Raw genomic sequence first — 23736 nt, 5'->3', positions numbered from 1 at the left:
TATGTGGTAGTATAGATAAATGTATTCTGTTTTTTATTTTGTTTGTTGTTTTTTCTTTATTTTATATTAATTTTCTGATTTATTTTTATTTCAATTTAGGATAGGAATTTTAAAGCATTTTTTACTTCTACCTATACTTTTTCAGTCTTTCTCTTTTGTATATTATATAGAATAATATTGTATTGTATTTGATTTGATTGACTGAATAAAATACACAAACAAACAAACAGTCAAAACCTAACACCTGCATATCACTTATGTGTTATTCAACTCCATCCCCCCCGCATAAATGCCTCTGGCCCACAATGGAAACTTTACTTTCAACAGGCAACACACATCACTGCATGAATGGCATCACTCTTTATTATATTTGACATCAAGTTTGTCTTCCTCTGATGATGATGCATCTTCACAGGTGTCGCCCCAACCGCACGAGTCCTCAGAGTCGGTATCCCAAGAATCCATCCTTCACTGTGAAAGAGTCCCACGAGAGATGAGCTCTGACTGTGGCCCAGAGCAGCCCTCCGACTAAAGACACGGCTGTCGTACTTAGACATTCAACTTTAATCCAATTGTACTGTTATCCACTAAAACACGCACTTATAAAACAATGCAAAAAGACAGGAAATTCTTCAGGAGAAGTCCCATGAGCAGATTAGTCTGTGACCCATTTCTCAGAAAAAGAAGGAAAAAAAAGTCAGACTCTGGATGAATTTTATATCCCAGTTGGGAGCAAATAAAAAGTTAAAACAGACTCTAGAGATGAAAAGTTGATTCAATTAAATTGAAGTGCTGACAATCACACTCTGTCTCCTCCTCATGCCATGTCAACTGGCTCTGCCTTCCCTCCTCCAAACACACTCCTTCTGGAGCACAGACTCACTCACTCACTCACACACACACACACACACACACGCGCACGCGCGCTCGCTCTCTTTCCGCTGACCCCTTTGAATAAAGGGCGCCGCAGGTGGGGGAACAACACATTGTGAAAGGCAACGAGTGCAGAAGGTTGTTTGTCAAGAGGCAAAGGAGACAAAGACCGTGTTTACATGCATTCGAATAACTGGCTTAGTCGGACTGAAATAGAATGATCCGTTTCATGTAAACACCTTTGTTCGACTATGTGCGGTAAGACTACGATCCGATTAACACCCCTGGATAACTCGATCCGATCCGGTTGATAATTCGACTATCGCGGCATGTAACGGTGAATTGGATTAGGAACTGGACTTTGCGTCTTTGCGCATGCTTGAGATCCCGCCGCCCTCCTCCCTCCCTCCCTCCCATGTCGTGATCCGGAAGTCGAAAGAGACAATAATGTCACTATTAACATCATGCAAGAATAGTAGAGGGATGTAGCTTCGCCTTGCTCTCTGTTCGCCATCTTTCTCGAAATGTTGATGTTGTTGTTGTTGGTTGTTGTTGGTAGTGGTGAAGAGGTCAAGCGGAAATGGCTGTATCACCACGAGTTGTAATGAAAACAGCGCCACCTATCATATCGGATATGACATGCTTTCGGCCAATGATTCAAATTACTCACTGCCATGTATATTGGGATAACAGCAGATCCCCCAAAAGATAGCATAGTCCGACTAAAGCAAGATTCAAATTATACCATCATGTAAACGCACTGACTGTTAATACAGTCAGGGTTCTTACACATTTTGACCAATGGATTTCCAGGATTTTCCAGGACTTTAAACCAAATTTCCAAGACCAAACTGAAATCTCGGTATAAAAATAAAAAATCTAGCGTATTGAGAGCGTATGCTTTGAGCGTCTTTCTTTAAAAAACATGAATTATTTCAAACTCCATGAACTCGAGCTCAAATGAACATGTGATTCTAACAAATGTTCATGACTTTTCCCAAACTTTTATGATTTAAGGCCTGGAAATTACCATTTAAAAACTCCATGACTTTTCCAGGTTTTCCATGACCGTACGAACCCTGCACAGTATTTCATTCATGTCTGATAAGCTCCTACGGCCTGCATCCATGCTCTTAAAACATAATACTCAAACACTGTGCCACCTGTTCTTGTTTGCCCACAACAGAAATCAAAACTATTTGAACTAGAATGGGCACTCGGTAGAGCGCATACCTTCGCATATCACAAGATTGGGCATTGAATTATGAACATTTTGGCATTAGTTGCATGCCAATTGGATAGAAATTGACCGTGCTATGGTAAAAAAAAAATGATTTTGACCTATCCATGACCTTGACCTTTGACCCGATTGATCCCAAAATCTAAACAAATGGTTCCCAGATAATAACCAATCATCCCACCAAATTTCATGCGATTCAAGAATATGTTGACCTTTTCATGACCTTGACCTTTGACCCGATCGATCCCAAAATCTCATCAAATGGTCCCCGGATAATAACCAACCATCCCACCAAATGTCATGCGATTCGGTTTAAACCCTTTTTTGTTATGCGAGTAACACTCATACAAATAAATAAATAAATAAATACACGGCGATCAAAACATAACCTTCCGCATTTTCAATGCAAAGGTAATAAGCACACTAACAGTATAACCAGGCTAATGGGCGAAGACGCTTAATGTCTCCGTTTGGATGAAGACACTATGTCGACGTGTTTGTCACCGGTGATTATGTGATGATTTATTTGGGGAACAATATTCGTGATGATTGACAGTCGGCAGGAATTTTTTTTTTTTTAAGACTGAGGTGTTGAATTTGTTCTTACTCAACGGAGACACTAGATGCATATTTCCAGTTTCCACACAAATACAGAGGGATCAGATTAAGATAATAGTTCGGTTTAAGTGCACTTGGGTATTCCCATAAGCAGAATTTGTGAACAATAAAGCTGCATAAATGAATTTAACAAATCTGACTCCCTGCTGTTATAAAACAACGTGTGCGTTCACAGTGGACCTTTACACATTATTCCCTTCGCATTGAAAATGCGGAAGGTTATGTTTTGATCGCCGTGTATTTATTTATTTGTATGCTTGTTACTCGCATAACTCAAAAAGTATTAAACCGAATCGCATGAAATTTAGTGGGATGATTGGTTATTATCCGGGGACCATTTGATTAGATTTTGGGATTGATCGGGTCAAAGGTCAAGGTCATGAAAAGGTCAGAATCTTCTTTTTACCATAGCGCGGTCAATTTCTATCCAATTGGCATGCAACTAATGCCAAAATGTTCATAATTCAATGCCCAGTCTTGTGATATGCGAAGGTATGCGCTCTACCGAGTGCCCATTCTAGTTCTCCACTATTTTCATTTTGTCTTTAGCTGTATGAACTATTGTATTGTGGGGCAATGAAGCTTAGAAGTTGGAGAAGCGAATGACTGGAAGGTCCCAGTTGGATTCCCTTTTGTTAATTGCATTGAACTGAGTGGTAATGTATGGAAGTAGGACCAAAACCAAAATCCTCAAATGTGATTTCCTCAAACTATTTCACCAGATGAAACAATATTAGCTTAATTGGATGATTATTCAAGTTTTCACCTGGGCCCTATTTCTTGTACCGGGCTAAAGTAGTTAGCTGGGTAATTTTACCTCACTTCGGTAATCTCATCCTGAAAAATCACCATAGCAACATATCAACATTTTTGAAACTGCTCCAGCGCAGGCTCATTTAGTCTAGTTTCATAATCTGGCCACGCGCCTGTAAGAAAATGGAGCTCACTTCCTCATTAATGAAACAGCGATATTAGTTAGATTAGAGTTTTATAGGGAGAGAGTTCTTATCACGTCATGACTTCCTAAACGCGCGCTATCCATTCTGCCCTCAATGAATCATTTATTTACAGACCTTCTGGAGCCAGACATTGAACACCACACGCCGCAGCTTGGCATTGACTGTCTCACAGACTGTATGCAGAGCCTTGTGGTCCGTCGTTGTACAGCGTCGGCGATGCAGAACATCGGGAAAGCCGCTCAATGCCGAGCTATTTGTAAATTGTATTTATCGTTAAGAAACTTCTGGATGTGTTCATTACATTCCCGTGCCCATACACAGATTCACACACACACACACACATTCAATCTCCTAGTTCTAAAACCTATATGGTCATCTCATCTCCACATTCACGTATACAAACATATATATTATATACTTGTTCTGAAAGAGTCGAGATAGTTATTTTAGATCTCATTGGATGATGCATGCCATTAAACCGACTACCAGCAGGCACATTTAAAGAAATATAATCGTAATTATTGGGTTGATGAGGCGCTTCAAATGAGCCGATTCATTTTCCCAACACTTATGCTGCGTTCACACCAAACATGTTGACAGTATGAAAGTCAATGCACAGACGAATGGATGAGAATAAAGCGGATTTTCATCCAGTTATTAAGACGTAGTCGGTGAAAGTTATCGAGCTGTGTGTGAGCCTACAGGTGATGTATGTATGTATATATATATGTATATATATATATGTATATATACATATATATATATACATATATATACATATATATATATTCATATATATATATATATATACAGGACTGTCTCAGAAAATTAGAATATTGTGATGAAGTTCTTTATTTTCTGTAATGCAATTAAAAAACAAAAATGTCATGCATTCTGGATTCATTACAAATCAACTGAAATATTGCAAGCCTTTTATTCTTTTAATATTGCTGATTATGGCTTACAGCTTAAGAAAACTCAAATATCCTATCTCTAAATATTAGAATATCATGAAAAAGTATACTAGTAGGGTATTAAACAAATCACTTGAATTGTCTAATTAACTCGAAACACCTGCAAGGGTTTCCTGAGCCTTGACAAACACTCAGCTGTTATAAATCTTTTTTTTTACTTGGTCTGAGGAAATATTCAAATTTTATGAGATAGGATTTTAGAGTTTTCTTAAGCTGTAAGCCATAATCAGCAATATTAAAAGAATAAAAGGCTTGCAATATTTCAGTTGATTTGTAATGAATCCAGAATGCATGACATTTTTGTTTTTTTAATTGCATTACAGAAAATAAAGAACTTCATCACAATATTCTAATTTTCTGAGACAGTCCTGTATATGATATTATTATGAACCCAGAGGGCGTTTGATATTCCGACATTTGTGGGATTTCCACAACAAGTATAAAGCAGAAATAGTGGTTATTTCTTCCATTGTGGACATTATAACTGTTTCCAAGGAGATAAACCACAGAGATAAGCCACGCCCCCTCTCCAGTGCGAATGAATTTAATGAATGAACCCCAAATAGGATCGGGAGAGTAAACTCACGCGAGTAAAGTGTTGTGAATATGTGTTGTGCATTCAATATTTAATTTGTCTGATATGTCGGTGAAAAAAAAGAGAGACTTCCTTTGAGTTTATTTGACTTTTGACTTTTTGATGTCGGACGGGCACGCGCAATTATCCTGAGTACTGACGTCTGTTTTGAAGATAGTTTGAGCCGGATCAGCCTGATTTCATTCATCGGGTTAATTTAAGCTTGATAATAGGACATTTGATCAACTTAGTTGAACCATGTAGGAGAAATAGGGCCCTGGTCTGTTAAGGGCTGTTGATAAATGGCTGTAACGTCCCAGATGTGATCCGCCAACTGTGGAGCCACTTTTCAAAAGCTTTCGCCACTACTTCCCCAAATGTGGCTGCCTGTCGAGCAACTTGAAGAAGCTTTTCAATTCATGTCAAATACTGCATGTATCCAGGAACAAAACAAAAGTGATTATTCAATTCTGAGAACATATTAGTCCATCATAATAATAATAATATGAATAAGAGGATTTAAATAATTTAAAATAGCTTTTGCCCTAACTTTATGTGTTTATGAAAAACATTTTCTAAATGGCAGATATTCAAACAAAAAGCAAATCATCCGACACACACACACACTAACACCAGTTTCCTCATGACCATTGGTCCCCAAACTAAGGCCTGCGGGCCGGATACGGCCCGCCTTCACATTTGGCCCGGCCCCCTGAACAATACCAAAGACACATTATGATTTTCTTTTCAGTCTGTCCACACAAATCATAGACGAGCCCCTGTCAAATAGAACGGAATTAGTTATTTGGTTATTATTTATTTAATAAATAGTGTTATTTATTTCCTGACTTTTTTCTGTGAAGAACCCAGAGAGGGCTATTTGGTTATTATTTATTTCAAATAGTGTTATTTATTTCCTGACTTTTTTTTCTGTGATGATCCCGGAAAGGGTTATTAATATTTGGTTATGTGTGGCTTTCTGGAAAACAATAATTTTTTACATTTAGGCACCCCTGCGATCGTCACACTTTTTCTGTTACAAACGAAACGGCCCCCATCAGACAAGGGAAAAGTTATGTGGTCCTCACAGGAAAAAAATGTAGGGACCCCTGGTCATGACAATGAGCGACAACTACAGCGGCACCCACACTCTGCTACACGGTTCATGTCCTTCACTTACCATGGTGACAGAACAAAACAACGCAACACTTGGGCTATATAACAATAGTGAATTCAGCATGAATTTTCCTTGAGAGGCCGCACAGGTTTCATGTTTGGGGGCCGCCTGGCACACCTGTCCCCTGCTGCTCGAGTGTGTCTGAGGAAAACCACTCAGTGATGCGAGCGATGTTCTATGAGAAACAACACGTGGCAGAATGATTCATTTACATGCTGCTGAGCCTAAGTCATCCACGAAGCCAAAGAAGGCTCTGCTCTTGTTAAGTGCAGTGCAACAAGAAACACACTGGAGGAAAAAAAGACACACACACACAACGACGCACTAAAAGCAGCTGCATGCCGTGTCTGGAATGTCTTTTGGGCGTGCGGGGGAGGGAGCCTGTGGTGTTGATTTCCAGGAGATAGGTGACATGATATAAGTAATTGGACAGTGAGCTGGTGTCCTGGAAAAGGGGGGGTTATGAAAATAACGTACAGGCTTGGAGGCTGAGAGCGGGGCAGGAGGTACGAGGCGTCAGTGAGAAGGAGTGAAGCCTGGGTCTGGGACTGGGGCGAGAACAAGAGGTGGCCAATAATTTGTGATTCAAGTCTGTGACTGAGAGGTCATCACGTGGGCCTGGATGGTTGAGTCAAAGATTTCTATTAAAGCACTTACGTAAATGATTGCAGCTTTTTTCCACTAAGTACAAAAGTGTGCATTTCACACATAACTGCAAAGTATGACCACTTTCCACTTTTCCAGACCAGATATTTTTTACATGCATGAATATATTTCTCCTACCTACTCTTCCAGGCAGCCACTTTCACACTGGTTGGAAATTATTCACGAGGATCAACCATGCCGAAGCCGATGCGGAATGTGTCTTAAAACTTGCATTCCTTCGACTGACGAGCGGAGGCGGCTCCTCCGGTTGCAAAAAGGAAGTCAGATTTTATTCATGGGAGATGGCGGAATCGCTGAACTCGAGGCTTAGAAACGGCGGCCACGATCCTATTGGTGACGTCCCGATGATCATTACTAATTTCGCTCAACAACATTACCACGTACGCACAATTAGACAAACCATTTAACTCAAAAATACATAATTAGAAGATACACATGTGGCAAAAACAAACAAACTAAATAAACAGATATCAAGCAGTAAGACAACTTAAATGTGGAGGACAAACTGAGAATGGACCATGCATTCATAGATTCTAGGAAAGTATTAAAGTCAGTGATCACATAAGTAAAACAGTTATAACACATGGTAATACAGGTGTAATTATGGAAATATGCACAAATGATCCAATAATAGGATCAGATATTTACAGTTGGATCAATCCAATCAGAGGGAGCTTAAAACTTCCTGATTGGTGCATTATTGTTCTTTTTTCTTTAATATCCACTATTTAAGTGTGAGCTTCTGAACATTATTTTAGTAACACATTATTTTTTCGATTCACCAAACACACTCGGAAAATGATAACGTTTTAAATCTCTTTAAGTCTCAAGATGTCGCAGCTTGCCACAGACGCATAAACACATTAACAGGGAACCAGTGTTTCTTGTATATGGACATTAATTCTATCGGACATAATCGGGTATACTTGTGAAATTGTGAGTTATTTGGTGAATTCAGGGCACTAGCTGAAGCTGACTCTTATTTCTAAATGCTGTTTTTAGTTCTCCTCCATCTCAATCCCCATCTTCCCTTTGGTTCCATCGCCTAAAATAAATGTTTGGCCTGCGGGAAAGTCCCCGTTCAAAACTGCATCTCAACACAACAAATGTGCATATTTCCCGAAGAAAAAGGGCAACATGGGATTTACTTTGACAAAGTGCTTCTCAAAAAAGCTTAAAATCTCTGGTGGTTGATTTGCATACTGTGACGCCAGGATGAACTGTGAGCAATCTCTGGTATGCTTTAAAGCAAACGAAAATATACACAGGGTACGGACAGGAACAGACAGCAGCGATGACACATGTACAGATGTGTAGTTAATTACAGATGGCAGAAGTTAATGCTTTGACTCGTGGGGGATGAGTTATTAAAAGACTGAGGGTGTACGGCGTGGACTGAAGGGAGACGGGTGATTCCACAAAGCAGCATTGAATCCGACGAGCACGTCATCAACACATGCAGCGTGGAGGCAAAGAGACCGTTGTGATGTGCAAGGCACGGACCAGGGCCCTGTTTCTCGTGGGTTTTTCAATAAAGTCGATCACATGTCCCATTATCCCGCTTAAATTATCCCGATGATTGAAATCAGGCTATCTCGGTTTCTCAAAGGCGGATCCGCCCTTAAACTATCTCATTATTTGAACCAGACGTCAGTACTCAGGATAATTGCGCGTGCTCGTCCGACTACAAAAGGGGGAAGTGTCGATCACCGAAGCCATGATTTTCTTTTTTTTTAAAGATTTCTTTTTTCTTAACAACATTTTTTTTACAGGATATTTGTAGTGAAATAGCATTTACAGTTTGTTATGCTGAAAATATTATTTTACAAAAAGAAAATACACAAATGTATAACCTTGTAGAAAACACCACACAAGGATGATGTTTTTTTTTTTTACATAAGATGAAAACAAGGAGAGAGAAAAAAGAAGAAAAAAAGCCATGATTTTCTAATGGCACAAAGTAAAATAAAGTCAAAGGAAGAGCCTCTTTTTTCTCCGCTGACGAGCAGGAGATGATCATGAAGGAGGAATTCCAGACCATAATCGGGGAACATCTAACACCGCTGTGAGGGCGAGACAAGAAGCATGGCCACCTCTCAGACACGTTAAATGAGTAATGCTGCGTTCACATGAATATTCACAACACTTTACTCGCGTGAGTTTACTCTCCCGACAATGTGTGGTTCATTCATTAAATTCATTCACTTCGTTTGCGCCGTAGAGGGGGCGTGGCTTATCTCTGTGGAAACAGTTATACTTTCCACCATGGAAGAAATAACCACTTTTTCTGCTTTATACTTGTTGTGGAAATCCCACAAACGTCGGAATATCATACGCCCATGCGTTCCTAACAATATAATATATTTTTATATATTTATATTCACACGCAGCTCGGTAACTTTCACCAACTACGTCTTAATAACTGGATGAAAATCCGCTTTATTCTCATCCATTCGTCTGTGCATTGACTTTCATGAAATCTACTCTCACCGGGAAAATGAATCGGCTATTTTTAAGTGCCTCATCAACCCAATACGATTATATTTAAATGTGCCTACTGGCAAAACTGTAATTGCTGAACTCTTTCAGAACAAGTAGATAATATATATGTGTATATACATCTATGTGGAGATGACCATATAGAATAGGAGTTTGAATGTGTGTGTGAATCTGTGTATGGGCACGGGAATGTAATGAACACATCCAGAAGTTTCTTAAGTGTTAAATGAACTTCATGAACAGCTCGGCATAGAGCGGCTTTCCCGATTTTTTCAAACAACAAACAACACAAATGTACCACACTGTACATAAATGTACCACTCGCAAAAAAGCACAAGGCTCTGCATACAGTCTGTGTTACAGTCAATGTCTGGCTCCAGAAGGTCTGTAAATAAATGATTCCTTGAGGACAGAATGGATAGCGCTCGTTTAGGAAGTCATCATGACGTGATAAGAACCCTCTCCCTATAAAACGTTAATCTAACTAATATCGCTGCTTCATCAATGGGATCTTTGAGGAAGTGAGCTCCATTTCCTTCTGGGGCCGTGGCCAGCTGATCCAGCTACACTGAATGAGTCTGTGCTGGAGCAGGTTCAAAATTTTGGATGTGTTGCTATGGTGATTTTTCCAAACCGAAAAGCCTCACTTTCATCTCATCCTGAACATTATCAAGCCTAACTACGTTAGCCAGGTACGAGAAATAGTGCCCAGGTAACATGAGACTCTACAGTCATTGGATCACCTCTATTGGGTTGAGCTAATTGTTAACATGAGCATGCCCACATGCGTAACATGACAATATTTACGAGTGGTCATGAAATCACGGAAGAAAGTCACAGATCGGATCAGCACAAAAGAAAAACGGGAGCAAATATAACTTTTAGAGATCCCTGATCCTGTTTAGTTTTTTACGTTGATACTAATCGATGTAATATGGATCGATGATCCATTGGCAGAGATGAATCCTTTTTGTTTGGTCTACACGGCTAAATAATTTCCAATGCTATAAAATCAGTGTACGCTATGAAAAATACTAAATGTTATCCTTTTACTTTCTTATAGTAATTAAGTTTTTTATTAATAATCGGAAAACACACAATTCTGGATATTCTTGAATACAGCATGAAGGTCCCATTTAGGGTAAAATAGCCGATAAAGAAGTGCTGGCTCTAGAGCGGGCTACCTTGTGATTAAGAGATAAGAGACCGCTACCATAGCTCTATATGCCATTTCTACCACCTCGTCACTCCTCCGCAGTCCCAATATGGTCACTTCCATTCACTAGTCGCAAAAGACCCACGATGGCGAGGCTTCAAAAACGACTAGGTCCACTTCTTATCCCGTCTATGGTACAACCGATGTTTATCTCCCTATCGCACCATGCACACACTAACGCGGCCTCTCGGGGTGATTTATCAGAGGGCTGTGTCGTTTGTCTGAAAGTGGTCTGACTGACTCCAATCACATTTCTGTCAGTCACACTTACTTTTTGATCTGTCACTCTCTACTGAAAAACTCCTACACACACACACACAGCAAGGACACTTGGGCGAGGAGGTCGAGGCGCATATTGTCTGTGCTGCAGATGGATCGACACCTCAACTGGGAGTTCACACTTCACCATGACAGGAATAAGGTGACATGAGATATGCTGTTGCTCCATCTTTTCCCGGAACATCCACCAACTGTACCGGAAGTATTCATTAAGCGCTAACCCTCAGAGGAAACTTCCGCTGCTATAATGAACACCCAGGGCTCGAACGAAATTATAACGTCCGGCACTGGCAGGAGAGAATAGACTCTGATTTGTAAATATGTTGTTCTCGCAGATCAAAGGCAACGTCTCGATGGACCAGATGGAAACACAGTCGGGCTATTGAGTTTCACGAGCAAGGACGTGCACTTAACTTCTGATTACAAAGATGGCCCTTGCAGAAGAGCCCTGTGATCAAAAGCCCACTTCGAAGATGGCCAGCATCTCAATCATGTAAATTAACGAGACACGCTTGACTATCAAAGGTGTAGTTGAAAAGGCTTCTCTCGCTCAAGACACTGCTAGACAAAAGGCGGTCAGGCCAAAAGACGATAACAATACTAAGCAGATGCAGAGGTGAGGGGAGCACTTTGCTTTCGTGGGATGTGGAAACGCTATTGTCTTCACGATTAAACAAAGCACGGGGTGCTCTCGGAGGTGCTTCGAAGAGCTTTTCAAAACACTACGCTGAATGTATCGGCACACTTAAGGATATGCGCGATACATCTTGTATCTTTTAGAGACGCATACGCGTGTGTGTCTGTGTGTGTGGACATCTAAATTCATCAGCGTGATGCGTCGAGGCTTTTGCCGTCTTTCTTTGAAATAATAATTCTGTGAAATCACTGAATTCCTGGAAAATGTAAATAGTTCAACACAAAAGTAGCACAGCTGCTTAATCCATAATAGATTAGCACTTTGTGTCATGATCTCATTCATCAAACAGCACATCTCATCAGTGTACAGTATTGAATGTCTATTTGGAACAACCTACTCCTCTCACTGCCAAGATATCAAGCTTCCCGTGCCTCACGTGTTCCGCATGAATATTAATGCTCTGTCGTCTTTTACATCCGATTGGTTGTTAGCGTTAATTTATCGGGAGAAGCACCAACCATCTGTGAAATTCCAGCGGCCGCCTGAACCTGCCATCTAACATCTGGAAATCATTTTTTCCCAAAATAAAAATAATGATTTACAGTTTTGACACAACATAAACCGGCATGTCTTTTTCTCCCCCCTCAGGATACTGCTTTGGTACAAAGCAGCGTTTGGGTTTGTGTTTCCAAGGTGTCAATGTGTGCTCTTCTGACGTGATTGTTAAGCGCTTGAAATGTAAGAGTTCACATTCATCAGCCACAAGATGGCGACATCTACATTTTGTTTCCCGTTGACAAGTTTGGCTGTCTGCACGCATGCCTTCAAATGTTCTCTCACGAGTGTATATGTTCTCTGTTTCTACCTGACCCTCACAGGTAGAAAACACTTTTATCTCTCCTCCCTCTGCTTTAATAAAACATTGTGCGCAGACTCACACAGTGATGACAGGACAAACAGCAGGGTAAAAATATCCCGCCAGAGCTTTTATGTCAGAACCCATATAAAATGATTTTTATGACACTGAAGTGTCCTTTCAGTGAAATTATTTGAGACCTTGGATGCCATTGAATGATAGCATTTCAGTATCAGGAAGTCATCTCCTCCCTACAATCCATACAGTCTGGTGACTTTGAACTTGCCTCAGTACATCTTCAGAGATTGACATTTCTGAGGCGCAATGATGTTTTCATCACGTGTTTTTCCCCATTGAGTAAGGCTTCTGTGCTCATATACTCAACACATGTGTTCATACAAAATAGGGAGTATTACCGTCTGAGACACCATTAAGATGGCTATGGCCCAATTCCCAAAGTTCATCCAAAACGCTAAAGCCTCAGGAATTTAACTGACTGTCACCTGGTAAATGGTGCGTGAGAGGCATTCAGGGCACGACATGATTCGAATACGAGTGCGACAGCACTGTGCAGCAACATGTGCAGTACCATGATAACATCATAACATAGTCATGTTTATGTGTTTGTGTACATGTAATATTCCAGGAAGGACACCCATGTGCCATCCACTTTGCTTACTTGTTTTTCCCCTTATGCTTTCCATGTTCCCCCTGGTAACAATGTTTTTAACGTCATAATACTATGAATCGCTGAACAATTGTGGACCGAGAGCTCAAGATGTCTGCAGGAGATACGGATTGGGCGCTTGATATGGCAACCAAGACAAAAGACAAAATAATGGGAGAGACATCGATATTATTGTTGAAACAAAAACAAGTCTCCAGCTAACAGCACACTAAGCGACAAACACAAAAGTCAATTCAAAATAATTACTTCTTACTGTGTGACGAGCTGCTTGCAAAATATAGCACAGACGGGTTGTGAGGGATCTCCACTGTCCGCTGAACATTCACACTTTTGATTTGGGCATAATAGAGAGCTTGAGAAAGAGGAGCGTGCATCAATAATTGTATTTGTCCTCATTTCTACTTAATGCAAATGAGCTTGGAGGTAAAATAGCTGCATCTTCAGATATTTGGCCTGTTTATATAGTTTCAGCAAGGAATACAGTCCGATAGCGCATCATTTATAAATGCCTGCTGCTTAAAGTGTATATCAACGTATTTGCAGTTGCAGGAAAAAAAGAAGAAAAAAAAGTATTGTACTTCAATGACTTCCTCAATCTGATCATGTCAGACCAAACATGTGTTATGTTATTCAAATGCATTGTTTGGAATAGCTACAGTAAATCAGGATTGTTGCGTAATGTGTGGCTAGACTATGATTTCCAAACGCGTGGAAGAAATAGGGACAGACAAGATGGAGGCAGATGATGGCATATTAGAAAGGATATATGTATGTTAAGTACAAGAGGGAATATATTATAGAAAGGTTGCAAGTGAAAACTACAAGTTGACAGAGAAGTAGACAGAAACAGCAGGAGAACAGAAGATTTTAATAGGAAGAGACATTGTGATTAGAAACAAGCTTACCCTTGCAGCGCTTTCTCTCCAAACCAGTCTCCTTTTCCGAGGCTGCGCAGGTAGACGGGCTCTCCATTGGGCACGTCTTCCCTGGTCACATTAACCTGGCGAAAGGAGGAAAAAGCAGGCGGGGGAGAGTTAAACAGAAGAGCAGTGTGACAGGGAGGAAATTGTGAAAAAAAACGGCCGAAAAGAAAGGGGCGATGTATAGCTGGATGAAGATGTGAGGCGAGAAAAAGGAGAGGACATTTTCATTTATTTATTACTTCAAATGAAAGTGATAGTATATGATCTCTCAATGTGGCAGGTCAGGGGACAGAGATCTCTGCTCATGGGCGGTCTGTCACAAATAGGTGACTTCATTAGCCAGATGACATGCGAGTGATGGCACCGTGCCGTGCCAGTTGACTTTACAAATCAAAGTGATGGCGCGTAGATTTTAGAGGAAGTGAATGGAGGCGGTCGTTTCGCACTATGAAGGATATTGTGTTCATCAATTAGTCAATTCTGCACACTGACATGCTGCCAACACCTGAGTGACAGCATTATTATTCATAATCTAATATGATCGTGTGGGGGCAGGGAAAAAAAGAAAAAGATGGTATAGTCCGAAAAAAGCTAGGTTTGGTGTATGTTGTGAGATGCCAAAATGTTGAGCAATTTCCTCTCGTGTCTGCGGTCTAGCTGGAGACAGTTGTGCAGTGAGTGATGTGGAAATAGCCAAGCGAAAAGCATTGATAAGATCTGGAGCGTGTGCTCTTATGTCTGCGTCCATGTGTGTATTTTCTTCTGTGGAGTGGGATCTGTTTAGGGTCAAAGGAGGGGAAAAACAAGACAGGAAACATAATGTATCATCATCCTTAACAATAACAGGTACATCCTGGACATGGCAACTGCTGGGAAATTAATACATAATAACTGTATTATATATATTATATATATATACATATCAATATATATATATATATATTTATTTATATGTATATGTATATATATATATGTATATGTAGTTGTATATACATATATATATATATATTGATATGTATATATATATATGTAGTTGTATATAATATATAGTTATATTTATATGTATGTATATGTATATATATACATATTTATATGTAGTTGTATTTATTTATATATGTATATGCATATGTATATATATGTAGTTGTATATATATATTTATATGTATATGTATATATATATATGTAGTTGTGTATATATATATATTTATTTATATGTATATGTATATATATATATATTTATATGTAGTTGTGTATATATATATATATTTATATGTATATGTAGATATATATATGTATATATATATATATTTATATGTAGTTATGTATATATATATATATATATATATATATGTGTGTTCAAATCTTTGTGGATTTAAGAGACAGAGAATGATGTTGTTTACAAATGCAGATAATGATGAGGAGGAGGAAGGAGAGTGGAGTACAAACATGAACAGTAGAAGGAGGATAAACAAGATTAGGATGAAGAGCAGGGGGGAAATAATTGAGGAAGTGTAGCTCCATCAAAACATGTGAACAATACAAGCATATGAAAGCCCACCAATGGCTGTGACACCTTTTCATCTGTGCTCAGTATGAAAGCCAGTGTTGATGACAGAAAGGAGAGGTAAAAGCGACTCCATCCTCCTTTCTAGATGCTTCAAGAGCGTCTGCAAGAGAGGATGAGAGAGGCAGCCTCTCCCTTATCTTGATGATGATTGATGACAGACAACTTTCACCCAAAAATACTCCCACTTTGCTCCGGAGAGAGGTGTCTGTTGCATGTGGGCCACGACTCCACGAGTCGTTCTGTTGCGATGTCATGATGATTATGTAGAAGCACTCTTCTCACCTTTCCCTTACTGATGATGAAGAAGGTGTCTCCTCTGGCCCCCTGTCTGATGATGTACTCTCCATCTCCATAATGTGTCTGTCAGAAGAGAAGACCAGAGAAGAGACGTGTTGAGGCACACAGTCATTATTTCATCTCCTTTCTCACTTTGGGAGTGAGACCTCTCTCACGACAGAACACAATATACCCTTCGGAGGAAGTGGTGCTGAGTTGGATTGCAGGGAGATACATTACAATTAGATGATTTTCTTTGTCAATAACAGGGAAGGTTCTCTGCTTGCTTGGATATGCACCGTGACCTTGAATGAGCAGGTACAGACAAGGAGTGAATGCAATGAATAGTACAGCATCAAATCTGGAGGCAAACCACACCTTCTTTGCAGGATCAAAACGTAAATATATTCATCCATCAATCCATTTTCTACGCCAAGTCTTCCTGTCGAGGGTTCCAGGCGCCGGAGCGTATCCCAGCATGCGTTGGTGGAGCAAAGAAAAAACACTTGTACACACCTATTCACTCCTTGCGTTGAAAAGAACCGTTCGTACCCGAGAAGGAAAGCTTTTATGTGTGAGATATGACATAACTTCATATGGTGTGAAAAACCTCTTGTGCCATGGTGAAAATTGGATACCACGGTATAACATGATGATGAACCAAGGCGCAAGAAGTTAAAGAAGTCACTGTAACCTTTACACGGAGCCGAGCACAACACAAGCAGCAATTCTTTATTTTCATAATGCAAGTTCCGGTGGGATTTTGACGCCCCCAGCGAACTGTATACACAATCTGCCGCACCAAGTCTCGACGGAAGACAGAGCTCACTGTTTCCTGTTCGACCATAAGCATGACATTTGCCAGGTTTCTATTCTCACGCCTGTATCCCCTACCTTACCTCACTTCCTACTTCAACAGCAGAAGTGCAGCGAGTTTAGGATTCGCTTCTGCCGCGTCTCTCGAGCAGAGCTTCTCCTCGACAGTCGGTAGCAGTTATGATGTTTCGTTGAGGCTTATCCGTTCATACAATGCGGCCCCGTTTCTCAAGCATGTCCTCGAGGAAATGAAAGCTGAAGAAAAAAATTGCAGTCTAATAAAAAAATCAATCACAAATTGACCTTTGATATAATATCAAAGGACGAGATATAGGACAGCATGATTGATTCCACCATATATGCACCAGCAACCTAGAGGACCTCTCCTAGCCGAGGGAAAACCTTGGATGTGCAAGTCAAATACCATGCAGCGCTGCTTGATTGTTCATGGAGTAACAGTCTATGATGCTGATAAATACAAATTCAATCAACATCTCAACACTTATAGTTCCTCAGTCAACAGTGCAAACATATTGATCAGAGTACATTTGATAGGCATTACGAGAATGCCATCCAAACCATCACATGTTCTCAGGGTTAACATGGTGTGTTCTCCCAGCTCACTCAAACACGTCGTCCCTGTCCCAAACCAAAAATGATTATCTCATCAATTTTATTGCCGGAAAAATTGTTTGCTCTCTGGCTCTGGAGGATTTAATTACGGACATGTGAAGGTTGTCTGACTACGGCTCACTCGCCGTGTATATCACACAGGCTGGTTTTAGTTGGACACCAAACAGAGATCTTTGATATCCCAAATCTGCTTTATGTTTGGCTCGCATTACCCACATTTCATTACAGCTGTGTTTCTCCTATTTTACATTTTACATTGCATTTTACTTTTCCTCCATAGTAGATCTAAAGGTTGCTATATGGAAGCTCATACGTTGCCTTTTGTTGCTTCTCCTGCCCATCAACAGCCCTGTTGCCTCCTCCTGTTGAACTGATTCTCCCCAGTCTCTTGCTAAGCCGACCCTTTTAACTGACAGGTCTTTGAATTATTATCAATGCTACCGTTCAACCTCTCAAGACATTTTTATTGTACACTGTACATTCAATGATATAAATAACGTACTTATTATTCACCTTGGCTTGAATAAAACCTAATGTATTGGTCTAAGTCACAACCTGTCACGATTTCCCCACCTCCATAGTTAAATTCATCCCGCCTACATTCTTAATTAACTCTCCTGTCATTCCAGATCCTGTCCTCCTCACCTCGTTAGTCCCTCATTCCCTTCACCTGGTCCTCACGCCCTTCTCACCTGCCTCTGATCCCCTCGTTAGTCCCTCATTCCCTTCACCTGGTCCTCACGCCCTTCTCACCTGCAGCCCATCCCCTCATTAGTCCCTCACTATTTAGCTCCCTCACTTCCACTTGTCCTCTGCCAGATTGTCTTGTGTGTTGTTGCCAAACTCTCCAGCGAATTCCTAACTACTAACTCTGATCTCCCCGTTACGACCCTGCTTGCCTGTTGACCCGACTTCAGATTTTTGCCTGCCCCTTTTTGGATTTGTTGCCCTGTTTGACGGACCACCCGGTTTTGACCCTGCCTGAACCACTAAGTAAAAAGCCTCCTCCTGCATTCCTGTTTTCGCGTCGTGCTTTTGGGTTCCAGCACCTGTAACCCTTACAGAACCCTGTGCTATGACATGGATAATTATATAGTGTCATGGCACACAGTGTAACTCAAACCATAGCAGTATGTTCATCTGCAGTATATTTTGCAGTGGTGCATTATTGATGAGTGTATAATTGACACAGTGGTTCTCTACCTATGTAATAAAACATGGTACATATATATGACAAGATTGTATGTGTGTTTATTAAGTTGCTGTAAACAGTTAAACTATTTACACGATTACATTGGTGTATTGTTTGTATATAACCACACCTGATGGCAGCAAAATAATAATGGTTCCAGTGACTCTGAGTAATAAGTAGTTCTGTATCAATCCCTGACATAGCTTATACATTCTCAGATCCTGCTTTTTATTTCAAATTATTCTATAATCTAAAATGTGTTGTTTTAATTACACTTGACTCAAGAGGCCGTTATGAGTGGATCGTCTCCCACACAATGTCAAGTGCCCAGAGTGTGTGAAAACAACAACATGCCCCAAGCCGTTAACAATGAGAGCTCTCGCCACAGATTGTATGTTTTTAGGCTAATTTCCTGTGGTTTCCTCGCCATTTGAAAGGCTATATGCCAAATAGCCTATTGTTGTCATCACTGGCAGTGGCACGCAGTAGTTAGAATGTATTTCAAAGGAGATATCGTTCGCTAGCCACGGGTTATACTTATAAACCAAATGTCTGGTTTACATAATCGTGGTTCTCCAATGGCTAACTTCTAGCTTGTCAGAGAGGACGTTTCCCGTATGTTATTCGGAGGGCTTGGTGCCCGATTCAACAACAGACTTTCAGGATCTCAAGCTTTCTTTTTGGAGAAGATTACCAAACTTGAAAGCAGCAGGACAACACAGTGAAAGTTGGCTTGCTGTTCAGAGCAAACACAGCCAACAGCTCCAAAACTGAGACCGCAACTGTGTGGGAAATAGTGCATGATGTCAAATTGTGTAATTTTCTGGCTTTAAGTTGTTGTTTCAACTTTTCTACTATCATGATTTTAATAAAACATGATATGTTAACACGAGGAATTGACTGGGTTGCAGTTGTTTCATGATTTAGGAACTAAGTGCATGTTTAAAATGTGTCTGTGTGTCGGTTCTTAAGAGTAACGGTAGTCACTATTTTGCAGGGATGTTTATGATTAGTTATGTTCATAATGAAGAACTCAAGTATATCTCTAATTTGCAGGCCACACAACTAAACACTCCTACACAAAACCAGCATTGACATTACATGATCAAGAGTCTAAGTCTGCAACAGATTGAATAATCAATGTTCTTTATCTTTTCTAAAAATCAAAAGGATCTGGAAAAATGTACATAATTGTTTGCACATAGAAACACATTGACATTGACTAACATAAAAAAGTAAGTAACGGTTATATTTGAGTGCAATACTACATATTGAAAGCCTCAATGTGAGCAGCACACATCAGAAGTGTAAATGAGATTGTTTTTGCATAACTAAATTATGCTGGCAAAAACATCAAACAAGGTGGTGTGCATATGGGTAGAAAATGTGAGAAACATCTCAAAACACACGCTGAAATCAGCATGAAAAAAATTTGCTGTTAAAAGGACATTATTATTATTATTTTTAATTCATTTTTAATTCATTTTGTTTTGATTTCATTTTTAATTTATTTGTAATTTTAATATATATTTTTTAATGTAATATTGGTTTCTTGCTATTCCATTTGTTTTGCTTTGACTCTGTGGAGCACTTTGTAAACATTGTTTTTAAAGGTGCTAAAGTTATTATTATTATTATTAATTATATTAATTATTTTGCATATCTTAGACATGTTACAGCTGCTGTCTATTTACAAAACATGCTTGTGTTGGCTTTTAGGTTTTCTTTGAGAATAGATTTAGATTACATTACAAAATATATTGTTCACTTTGAATATTAAGTGGCGAGAGCAGGTTCCCATGCTGACATTTAATGAATGTCACCCTACTTTATTAAATTGAATGGATTACAATGTGCCCCAGCTTGGCCCTTGAAACCTTAAATGGCTTCTGGCAGCAGTAAACTGACTTCCTTTACAGTTTCATGAAATTACCTGTTAGTTAGTAAGAGGACAATTTGGTTTAAGATCACCACACTGAAATCCATGCAAACTGTCATTTTACTTCCCCCCCTCCTCCTGCACCTGCCTTAACCAGAGTTTACGATCTAGATTATGTCTTCAATCCCCTTCTGGCTCACAATTCTCTGCAATAAATATAAGGGCAAGAATGGAAATCTATTAAGATGTGCGGAGGAGCCTTGTGACATCTGCATTGTGCTGCAGGTGCTACACGCTTTAGAACAAGGCACTTACCTCCTCAAGGACATCGGCAAGCTTGCTAAGAATATCTTCCTGCAAGTCGTGGAATGTGGGAACACTGCAGGAGAGAGAAAATAAAGTGCTTTTATATCGAATATTTATTGTATTCCAAACAGTAAATGACTTCGGTTTCTGTCAGAAAAAAAAATAGAACGCAGAATGGATGTCAGCTTCATATGGATATTGGCTTTTGAAAGTGTTGACGAGAACTAAAGCCTGTGATCTGTCGAGAAGAACAGGAAAACGGGCAACGGGCACACGTAAAAATCAATATGATGCTCTGGGAGTCTGTCTGTCGATTGTTTTACAGATGGCGTATTTAAATATGTCAACATAAACTGGGACAATGTGTCGAGTTACTGTGCAGAGAATCAGATTGGAGATTGCATTCACCAGTATGAGGCCCTAATGTTTGTTCTGTTGGCTTCCCGGCAACCGAAATGAACGCTATCTGCCTCTTATCAAGCCAACTAAATAAAACCGGCCCAATGTTTATAAAGGACGAAATAGACCCTGCTGGTGAATAAAGGGCATATCTCCCTCTATCATCTTTCACTCTGTGTATTCCTGCATGTCCCTCTTCCCCCTCTTTTTCCATGATGTATTCCAGTAATCTGAACCATCTCGCCTTGGCCTCAAACCCAGGCCCTATAGCCGCCGTGTTCATCTTTGGGTTGTTGCTTCCTCCGCAGAGGCACAAGTTAATCAGCCGACTCGACTCTACATGGAACATATGGACTTTCAATCCATTGAGCCGCGAAGCTGTTGACGCAAACAAAAAAACATCTGTCGGAGTAAGCAACAACTCAATCGTGTTGCGGAAAATGTATTAATTATACAAGGCCAGCGGGGAAGTGCGGCTTCACCTAATGTGGTGTTTTGGGATCATTTGGAACATTCTAACAGCATTACACTCGTAGCACTGTGCCACTGTGAGTAAAGCGTAAGACAACCTGAACCCTCCTGTTACCTTAGGGTCAATTTGACCCCATTCAATGTTTAATGTCGGTGTTGACCTTTTCATGACCTTGACCTTGACCTTTGACCCGATCGATCCCAAAATCTAATCAAATGGTCCCCGGATAATAACCAATCATCCCACCAAATTTCATGCGATTCGGTTTAATACTTTTTGAGTTCTTCGAATAACACGCATACAAATAAATAAATAAATAAATACATACACGGCGATCAAAACATAACCTTCCGCATTTTCAATGCAAAGGTAAATATCAACTTTTTTATATATTTAAAGGGCTATTTAGGTAGTCAACAAACAAACATAAAGTACCTCACACTTAAACTTGGAAAACAATATTAATTCTAATAATTTTCTGGAGGTTTTAATTGCTGGGGTCAAATTGACCCCGAGGGTAAAATATGTCAGTAAATATAAAGGTAACAGGAGGGTTAAACATTGAATGGGGTCAAATTGACCCAAAGGTAACAGGAGGGTTAAATAATTTTATCTGGAAATCCCGGAAAACGATTAATGCTCTCCAAAGCTTACTTCCTGCGCCCTTTCACATATTATTCTGCACTTTACTTTGTTTTCCCCTGTATATTTAGTATTAGTATTAGTATTTAGTTTTTAATATTTAGTTTTGTGTTTTATATTTATTTTCATTGATGCTCTGATGTGCACCGCTGCTGTGATTTTTGAAATGTCCCCACTGTGGGACGAATAAAGGAATATCATATCATATCATATCATGGTTTAGAAGATGGCTTTAGTTTGATTCCATGCCTCATCGCTAGACCTTTAGTGAGCAGCCCACAAACCTTTGAAATATAAACGCACTGCAATATGCATTTTGTAAATCTCGGGGATGTGTGTCAGCTCATCACACATTCGCCCCCCCGGTCGCTCTTCTTGGTGCTCGAGTGATTTCTAATACATGCTAGAAAGAAGTAATAGAAAAAGGTCCTCACAAGCACACTCACTTCCCTTATGTAAACACCATGTGGGGTTTCCCTGTCAGTTTCTCATCTGTGTTCCTCCTCCACAACTTGTGAGAACAAATATATCATTTATAGGAGAGGTAGGGACCAGCATGTTTGTTATTACGCTCGAATTAAGCGACAGCTCTTTTAATAAATAATTTACATGTGCTCTTTCTCGGAAGCAGCACGTGTAAATATTTACATTATAATAACAAATGATGCTATGAATAACTGATTCACCCCTGGATACCCCTTTATAAACCAAACACACGCAAACCAAGTAATATCTATTAAATATTTACTTATCTACTGGACTGTTATATACGAGCTGCTGAGAGGCAAGAGCTCAAATATGCAGTGAAGAGATAGCACGTCTCTTATTTTGGTCAAAGCCGTCACTAAAATTGCTTTAGTCTTAGGACATGAAAGTAAGATTGGCAGAGTGTTTTTTTATGTCGTTGGAAATATATTTGTGGTATTAACCCTTGTGTTGCCTTAGGGTCATTTTGACCCGAATCAATATTACACCCTCCCCCCGCCTTTGGGTCATTTTGACCCGATTCAATGTTTCACCCTCCTGTTACCTTTATATTTACTAACATATTTTACCCTTTGGGTTCAATTTGACGCCAGCAATTAAAACCTCCAGAAAATTATTAGAATTAATATTGTTTTCCAAGTTTAAGTGTGAGGCACTTTATATTTGTTTGTTGACTACCGAAAGAACACCGACATTAAACATTGAATGGGGTCAAATTAATCCTAAAGCGGGGGGAGGGTGTAATATTGATTCGGGTCAAAATGACCCTAAGGCAACACAAGGGTTAAATGTCTTCCTTCGCGGTGAAAGGGTCCTGAAGAGCGAGAAAAGTGACTATATTATGACTGACGTGCAAATGTCAGAGATTGTTCACAGACTGTCCTCGCAA

At 39.8% G+C, this 23736-nt stretch overlaps 1 protein-coding gene across 2 annotated transcripts in view; it reads right to left on the bottom strand.

Annotated features, from left to right (window-relative positions):
- The window catches only part of LOC130206965 (cGMP-dependent protein kinase 1), a 115009-nt gene that overhangs the window by 15063 nt on the left and 76210 nt on the right, over positions 1-23736 (bottom strand). For both annotated transcript variants that reach the window (XM_056435269.1, XM_056435268.1), the window contains exons 5-7: positions 20858-20921; positions 16029-16106; positions 14162-14256 (exon numbers count right to left, since the gene is read on the bottom strand). In XM_056435269.1, coding sequence (XP_056291244.1) covers positions 14162-14256; positions 16029-16106; positions 20858-20921 — 237 coding nt within the window. The remainder of the gene's footprint in view (positions 1-14161; positions 14257-16028; positions 16107-20857; positions 20922-23736) is intronic.

Source organism: Pseudoliparis swirei, chromosome 17 (genome assembly GCF_029220125.1).
Source record: "Pseudoliparis swirei isolate HS2019 ecotype Mariana Trench chromosome 17, NWPU_hadal_v1, whole genome shotgun sequence".
Classification (NCBI taxonomy): Eukaryota; Metazoa; Chordata; class Actinopteri; order Perciformes; family Liparidae; genus Pseudoliparis; species Pseudoliparis swirei.
The sequence above is the reverse complement of the archived record's forward strand: the minus strand, read 5'-3'. Positions and strand labels throughout refer to the sequence as shown.